At 28.1% G+C, this 9,410-nt stretch overlaps 1 protein-coding gene across 1 annotated transcript; it reads right to left on the minus strand.

The window, feature by feature from the left end:
- Positions 1 to 1,008: 1,008 nt before the first annotated feature.
- On the minus strand, positions 1,009 to 4,184 carry LOC143566362 (strigolactone esterase D14-like). Its single transcript, XM_077053089.1, has 2 exons — positions 3,750 to 4,184; positions 1,009 to 1,721 (listed from the first exon to the last, which is right to left on the minus strand). The coding sequence occupies exons 1-2, from the start codon at positions 4,136 to 4,138 to the stop codon at positions 1,271 to 1,273; spliced, it is 840 nt and encodes a 279-aa protein (XP_076909204.1). The 5' UTR covers positions 4,139 to 4,184; the 3' UTR covers positions 1,009 to 1,270.
- Between the last annotated feature and the right edge of the window lie 5,226 nt (positions 4,185 to 9,410).

Consider the following 9,410-nt stretch of genomic DNA (forward strand, 5'->3'; position numbering starts at 1 on the left):
AAAAGGAGAAGAAGATCTTGATAACGAGAAAAAAAGGTGAAAGTGAAAGAGATTTGTCGATGAAATTGTTGTCCAAAAATGGTCGAGAGTGAAAAAGATAGGTTCATCAATCAAGTTTTTAATGACTTTCTAGTCAGATCGTTCATGTGTTTGGGGTATGAAGTTTCATTTGAAGCTTATCGTTATATAACGGACATTTTTACCATTCTAGTTAAGTTGCATTTTAATTATTTTCATAAGTTTACAAACCAAACAAGTTAAAATTTTTGTAGCAACTAATTCCATTTATTTTGATTTCCAAATTGTATGTTGATACAAATTCCTTCAAATACATCTATGAACCAAACTTTCCCTTAGCTTTAACATAAGCTTTCATGGTGGAAGGTGCACCTCATTTTGTGCCCAAAACTAACCTAGAAACCATCATCCAAGCCAACGATATAATGTCACCTCATTTGAAAACAAAAATACTAAGGGTTAGCGTCATTATTTTTTAAACCCAAACTACCTTGGTTCAACACATTAGCTAAAAACACTTGATTTCCTCATCTTCATGCTTCACCTTCGTGTTAGCGAACCTGCTCTTGAACCTGATGCCCCTACTCGCTAGTCGCTCCACTTGCAAATGGCATTCCCCGCCTAACCCAAAACTACCCGAGCTAAGGCAGGACCACTCTCATAAACTTGTGACCATTGTTTTCTTATAAATAATTATTACTTTGACTATTTAAGCTTATAAATAAACTTCTATAAATACTAATAACATAAAAAAAATGAAATTGACTGTTAAAATGTGAATAATATAGCTCCAATAACAAAAGATAACTGTTCGCATTAACTTAACTATAAGATTTACATCCCAATATGCTTCTAGATGAAGTGATGAAGACAACTTGATGTCCATAGAAATAGCTTTAAATGCATAGAGTCTCAAGCTTTTAACAACCATTTATTGGGTGATAGGCTGAAAACCAAACCGTCAATTAATTAAGGACAAGACTTTGATATGAACAACTTGTATTCGAACACTACAACACAATGACAATTTTACAAATTGCATACGTTGAATAAAAAGTCAACAAATACATTTCAAGCTATACCATGACCACAAGAGCATATAAGATATCTTCCCACAAACCAACCACCTACACACATTCATTGCTTACTATTTTCAAACGAGCACACCCCCAAAACAAAATAAAAAAGTACAAAACAAAAATATCCCTAAAGAGTAAAGTGATAGAAACCATTAACCCGAATGCATATGTCGTCACTTCAAAGATTCCGAGATGCAACTATTCATTGATCGATCAATGATTTCGAAAAGCTGAAGAGGGGATGTGAGTTGAGGAAAATGTCCGATGGTATCGATCATCTCAACCGTAACTTCTCCCTTGATCATTTTTTTCATATATTCAACAACTGCGAGTGGAACCACTATATCTTTTGTTGTTTGAACTACGGTGCATGGAAGCACCACCTTTTCAAGGATGTCACAATAGTCTGATAAGAAGACGGTTTTAGCTAATGAAAGACCAATCTCGGGTTTCATTCTTTTTAAGCTTTCTCCAAAGAGTTTAATAGATTCGGAGTCGTTTTTGTCTATAACAACCGAAGGGAAGTAGGATGCCCATTCGTAGTAGTTCGAATCGATGCTTGAGAATAGTTGTTCAAGGTCTTTCATATCAAATCCTCTTTCATAGCCTTCAGAATTTAGGTACCTGCGATTCATGAAAATTAATTAACTGAAATTATCTAGTACACTACTAGAAAATAGACATTTAATGATACACAACGTGTCATAACAAGTTACTCGAGCTCGGATCGATAAAAAGCTCTAACGAGCCTCAAATAAAGCTCGCTTGGTTATCGAGCCTGGGCTCAAACCTTGTATTGGAAGCTCATTTTGGCAAGTTTTTTATTGGTCTGACACACGATAGTTTATCGACTTCAAAAATTTGGTCGTGCATATTTTATTTGACTTTAGCTTTGCAATTAAAACTTAACCATCACCGTTACATATAAAAGCAAACGGACAACAAGTTATGCCACTATTAACCATGTAATAACTTTTATCAAAACCAACCAAACCAAAAATCTAAAGAAAAAAAAGTAGTAAAATACAACGTAATTAAGTAAAAACATGTAAAATTTACATCTTTCTACTGACAAGCACCTCCTTTTAATAAATAAAAATAGCAGGCATAAATAATAAATAATTGTGAATATGACAGACAGTCTTGTTAGACAATTAAACAGCAATTGTTTTTTGTTAATACATTTAGAGATGGGCAAAAAAACCGGTTGGTGAACCGGTTCAACGGTTTAAACCGAAAACCGGTTTTTACAAAAACCGGTTATTTAAAAACCGGTTTGACCGGTTTAGTAACCGCCGGTTCGTATATCGGTTACAAGTTCTAGAGAAAAAACCGGTTACTGAACCGGTTATGGAAAAAATCGGTTAATTTTAAAACCGGTTATTATGAAAAATACCGGTTATTAACCGGTTATTTTAAAAAAAAAACCGGTTAATTAAAAAAACCGGTTTCTAAACCGGTCCTAACCGGTTAGACCGGTCCGAGTTTTGCACCAAAAAAACCGGTTAATAAACCGGTCCGGTTATTTAAAAACCGGTTTTTTTCCAGGCCAAGAAAAACCGGTCCGGTTATTAACCGAACCGGTTTTTTTAAAAAAACCGATTTGTGCACCTCTAAATACATTGGTAATTGACGTGGTCCCATTTAATATGTTTTTGGTGTTTGGTCTCTTTCTGTTTTTTTGTTTTCGACTTTTAAAAAAAGGACCCCAAGTGTTGTCCGATCAGTGCACAAGGTACAAACACTCATGCATGCAAGTTGACATCTATCCGTCTCCGCTTTTAGTTTATCTTTTCACATTTAATATTGCAATAAATGCATTTTTTTTTCTATTTTATGACAAAAAATAGACAAATCATCTACCATATTCGGACTAGAAAAAGTTATGCATATTTACATTTTTAGTCCTCTAACTTATTATTTGAACGTAAGCACTCCCTCTAACTTAAATCAAATAGACCCAAACTGATCTAAACTATCAACAAATAAACACTTTATACCATATATGGTAGGGGTTTATAACTTCATTACATGAAGATTAGTTTTAACAAAACTGTAACCAATCAATTTGATGATCCTATACTCGTTTTCACTTGTTATTTACGTCTATGGCAGTGGAATGAAACCAATTAATAAAATATTGTCTCATGTTATTTTGTGCATAATTAAACTTGATTATCATAGTGTGAATGGATATAGTTAAACCTATTTGAGTAAAACAAATAGTTTAGGAATAAACTATCCAAATTATATTAACCAAGAAAACAACTCAAAACTTGATTACAATGGTTATCATGACTTGATAATTATCTATAACGTACCCTCTAATTAACTTTATTTGCACTTCAAGACTTCTTACTTGTATCGCAAGTCATGTATAATTAAAGAAATGTTCAGTAATTCGAACAAATTATACAGAAACACAACCAGTGTTCTTTTGTCTCAGATTATATCCAACATAAATAGTCTTCAAACGTTAAATTTCTCTTTTTTTTCAACCATAAACATTAGATTACTTAACTTCAAAACTTTATATTAAAGCCGCGTGTGTGTAATCTATATGTTAAATTTCAGTTTCCTAAACCAAAATAAAATAAAATCATATAGGCGTTTTCTTTTGTAAACGAATGTATATATATTATATATATATACCTGGGAGATGCCCCAACAAGAATAAGTTTTTTGAACAGCTGTGGGTTTTTGATGGAAGCAATGCATCCGATCATGGTGGACATAGAGTGACCGACGAACACGATTGAATGCAAGTTCAACTCCTCCAGAAGTGTGATTAGGTCGTCGGAAAAAGCATCATAGTTGTTGTATTTAGCCGGGTCGTAGAGGGTGTTTGGTTCCTTAATGGCTCCGGAGAAACTCCAGTCGAAAACAACAACTTGGTAGGTTTGAGTGAGTGAAGGGAGAACCTTATCCCAAACAGATTGGTCTCCTCCAAACCCATGAGCTAGAACCATAGTTTCTTTTCCTGAACCTATGATTCTTGCATTCATGAGGGTTGATAGACTTTTGTCTAGCTTGATCACCATGGTTAATAATAGTCTTAATGTGTTTGTGTGTGTGAGAGAGAAGAGGGTTTGGAGTTTGTAGGTGTGTTCATGGATGTGTGGTTAGGTTTTTATAGGAAACAAAAGTGTTAGAGATGACGGTTGATTGGTTGAAGTGAATAGTATTTTTCTTATTTTATTTTAATAAAAAACAAATTAAATAAAAATAATCAGGTTTGCAAATGAAGTCATTCAAAAATTCATGTTCTAATCTTTATCATTTTAATAAATGTCAATTTGACTAAAAAAACAAGTCAAATAAGACATATATAAATCTTAATTATTGATTAGCGATTATTTCTTTTCAGTAAAATCGAAGTATGAGCTAACTGTGTAGAAAACAACCACCAATTAGTAACCAAGCTTTAAAATAATTAAATTTACAGTAAATTGTAAAAGACTAATCACCAAATATTAATCATGATTAATTAATATATATATATATATATTCTAATAAAGTAAAATAATTGTAGGCACGTGTCAGTTTGTGGTTAATTCTCACAATTTTTTCCCTCAAAAACTAATCTCTCTATTCTAATAAAATAAAATAATTGTCGACACTTGTTATCTTTTGGTTAATTCTCACAATTATTTTCCCTCAAAAACTAATATCTTAATTGACCATAATATATGTAATAAATCAATAATTATTCACTTTCGTTTTAAACTCTATTTATATTATATCTATACATTTTTATAAAAATAAATATTAACATGTTATTTTACTATATATTCCAAAATACTTAGTGAAATCCAAAAATCAACAACAAACCATTTTGTCAAAGATTGAAAAGAATATAATTTCAAATACCATAATTAACATATTGTACTACGTATATTGTAAAAGATTGTAAAGAAAAACAAAACCTGAATATGTTTTCATTTACAAAGTTAATTTTTTTTAATCATTAAATTATAAATATATGCTTAAAAGTAGATCCATTAGTTTAAAATCAATCCATTTATCTATTATTATTATTAGTATTATTATTATTATTATTATTATTGAAGAGTGTCATATAAATTTATACATTATAAATATTTTCTTTAAATCTATCCATTTATTTTTTCGATTAACTTATTAACTATATATATTTTAAAATGTAAGGATAGTATATACTTACCAATCACTTTTAGACATAACAAAGTTTATCATATTTAATTTGTTAGCTTTTTTTATCAAGGATTGTTTCGGTTTTTTGTAGAACTTAAATTTTATTTTTATGGATCAAAAGTTGGTAAATAGATTGTTTGGTACAAGTTAACTACATTTCGATCAAAATTTGTTATAGGTCAAAGATGGAAAATCTGAGTATTTTTAAAAATTTGAGAATGGAAATTGATTTATTGTTAAATTTGTTACGGGTTCAAAGTGTTGACTTGAAAATGTCAACGGATGAAAGTTAGAATCTTAAACATAATTCGAATTTCAAATTTATTTTCAAGGGCATTTTTGGAAATAATAAAAAGGTTCGGGATTTAACAAATTAACTGTTTTTCCCTCAACTTTTAAAATTTAAGGAAAATATTGCGAACATTTTCGGCATGTCACCCCCATACCTATCAATACTTTTAACTTTTATCAACTTTGAAATATTTGGGTCAGCATTAACTTTTCCTTCATTAGTGATCAGGACGTTGTATGGGAAGTGTGCATCCAAAATTATGCTCAAATGAAGCAAAATATTCACAAAATAAAATGTGTTAACATGTTACTCCCTCCGTCCCATTATAAGTATCCATGTTTCCTTTTTTATTTGTTTCATTACAAATGTTCACTTTCAAAATTTATTAGTTAATTTACAAGTTTACCCTTAAACACACACAACTAACATTAATAAATAATATTGATGTACCTAATTTTCAATGGCATTATTGTCATATGATAAACAAAAAAAGTAATAATTCAATCTACCTTAAATTTTGTGTTTTTCAAACTATGACACATGTAATGAGACATAGGTAGTAATTTTTATGTTGTCATTGTGACAAAGTCGAAAAACCCACTGAAACTTATTAAAATATTTTTCATAGTGTAACTCGGAATAATATACTTCTTGAAAAACATCTATCGTTACAATTTAATGTTCTTATTTCATTCGATTGATGGTAAATTGATAAATATATCAATAAATGTAACGTTCTTTTGTATTTAGGATGAGTGGTTAAAACTACTATTGTATGAGAAGTCTTATTCTCGAAATTGGCTCATAATCAAAATTATTTCAATTATACATATAAGCTATTGAGAATTAAATTTTCAATAAAAAGAGTGTTCTACTTCTCGGGTATGTTTTTGCACATGTATTTTTTTATTAAGTTCATTTAAAAAATCATTTTATGATATAAATAAAATCAATTAATGTACACATGATATATATACAAGCATATATGTAATACATTATGTAATTATTTGCTATACTTGTAATTTTATAATTTGGATAATCTCGTGTATGATACGGGCTTTAAAGATAGTATATATATATATATATATATATATATATATATATATATATATATATGTAGGGGATGGTTCAAGAGAGAAATGATATTATTGCAAGAAATGCGAGAAATGAATGGTTCAAAAGAGAATGATTAATACTTTCTTTATTTAGCTTTAAGCATTTAAAACTTGAAACAAAACTAGTGGCCCACATTCATTTCTCGCATTTCTTGCAATAATATCATTTCTCTCTTGAACCATCCCCTACATATATATATATATATATATATATATATATATATATATATGTAGGGGATGGTTCAAGAGAGAAATGATATTATTGCAAGAAATGCGAGAAATGAATGTGGGCCACTAGTTTTGTTTCAAGTTTTAAATGCTTAAAGCTAAATAAAGAAAGTATTAATCATTCTCTTTCTTCAATTAATATAACTAATAAATCATAATACTTATCTACTTAATTAATATAACTAATTAAATTATTATAATTGAAAAATATTAAGAACTCATTTATTTTTATAACTTATTTTTTGTGTCTTGAATTTTTATCTTACACAAGTATAATTTATTCATACATTAAAATTTTTTTCTATCCAAAACTAATTTCTTCCAACTCAATATATTAATATCCATAAACACATACTTACATTATAATGAATAATACCAAAATACTATTTTACATGTGTTTGCATTAAAAATCAACAAAAAACATACAACCTACACAAAAACGTATAATCTACACTTGTTCTAAGAATAAGACAACATATAACCTACACACGAAAAACATATAACCTACACACAAAATTTATCATCAGTGAAATACACACGCACACAAAAACATATAACCTACACACGAAAAACATATAACCTACACAAATACAATTTATTCATACATTAATTTCTTTTTATTCAAAACCAATTTCTTCAAACTCAACATATCAATATCCATCAACGCGTAGCTACATTGTGATGAATAATACAAAAAACTATCTTACACATGTTTGCATTAAATGTCAATAAAAAATATATAACTTACACAAAAACATATAACTTACACTTGTTCTAAGAATAAAAAAAACATATAACCAGCAAACGAAAAACATATAACCTACGCATGTATAGGATATGTGTATCTTTGTGTAGTTTATATAATTGTTGATGTCGAATTCCATATGTAAGTTGTATGCTTTTTGTATGTTGTACGTTTTTATCGCTCAAAACAAGTGTAGATTATATAACTTTGTGTAGGTTGTATATTTATTGTTTACATTTAATGGACACATTTGTATGATATTTTTATATTATTATTATTTATGAAAATAATTTTATAGGCATACCAATTGAAAAAAATATATATTATGTTTTGATATTTAGTGTTAAAAACATGCTAATAAATTGAGTGAAAATTATTTTTTTAATATAAAGAATAGTATTATATGAATAAATTGTATTTATGTTGAATAAGATGAAGAATTTGTAAATTAAGAATAAACTAAAGTAGTGTTTTTATCTTTTTAATTATTATAGTTAAATTAGTTAAATATATTAATTAAATAGAGATTTATTATGGTTATATTATTTGTATTAATTGGAGAGAGATAATGCATTTATTGTTGCATTTACATCTTTTTTATTTATTATTAAATATTTAAAACTTAAAATAAAACTAATGTTTTAATATTCATTTATCTCATTTCTTGTAATAATTTGATTTTTTTCTTGAACTTAAACATATATGTGTGTGTGTGTGTATATATATATAATTTGTTTTGCATACATATTTATAAAGAAAGGAAACTTAGAGCATGTTTAGGATTCCTTATTTACACCTCCTTATATCCTATATAAGAAGTTTTCCATAAATTACAAAATCCTAACTTATGAAAACTCTTTTTTCCTTCTTTAAAATGTTTAATAAGTTATATTACTCAAATACTATTTTAATCTATAAAAGTGAATAAGTTATAAAAAAAGTAAAAATAAGAAAACCCAAACATCCCCTTAATTCATATTAGATGATTATTTGATAAGCGAATGACAATTGAGTGAAAACTTTAAAGTAACACAATTAATTTGAGCGACTTTCGTAGCACAATTAAAATTTGTCATATTTTGGAAGAATAATGTATAGACGCCGTATAATTTAGCTAGCTATTAAACTATTCAATAGAATATTTAAATATTATTGATTTCCGTTTGTATAAAATTTGAAAAGAAAATGTTGATAATGAAACATTCATTTTATTTTTGAGTGTTCGGTAATGACACTACATACTATGCAATTGTTATTAATTAAATTATAAATTGTACTTACAATAATTAACAAATAATTACACAAATATATTAATCAATAAAACAAATACATATTTGATTTACTAATATACTAGGTTATTGACACGTGGACGCCACGGTGGAAATAATTAAATCTTGTAACATCAAACGATAATTTGAAAGTCAAAAACAAAATTCATACATACATATTGCGACGATAATAGAATATACAATTGATAATATCTTTTGTATCAAAATTAAATCTTTATTAAAGATAACTTTCCAAGAAAAATAAAACGATTTTTATAATAACTCCATCGATAAAAAATAACAACTTCATATATTATTAAACAGTTCCTTATAAACCAAATTTGTAGTTTGATTTGTAACTTTACCCTCGTTGTCTAAGATAAGCATTTTAACTCCGGCTCTACTCTTCACTCTGGATAAAGCCACATATAACTGACCATGTGTAAACACCGGATGTCGAAGATATATTCCAACTCTTGCTAGGGATTGGCC

This window comes from Bidens hawaiensis, unplaced genomic scaffold (genome assembly GCF_021521415.1).
Source record: "Bidens hawaiensis isolate Kalapana, Puna unplaced genomic scaffold, B.hawaiensis_p1.1 tig00022873_1, whole genome shotgun sequence".
In the NCBI taxonomy this organism is placed as follows: domain Eukaryota; kingdom Viridiplantae; phylum Streptophyta; class Magnoliopsida; order Asterales; family Asteraceae; genus Bidens; species Bidens hawaiensis.

Coding starts and splice junctions, on each gene's coding strand:
- LOC143566362 (XM_077053089.1), bottom strand. CDS start 4,138: ATGGTGATCAAGCTAGACAAAAGTCTATCAACCCTCATGAATGCAAGA. Junction 1,722..3,749: donor CTTGTTGGGGCATCTCCCAG/GTATATATATAT, acceptor CATGAATCGCAG/GTACCTAAATTCTGAAGGCT.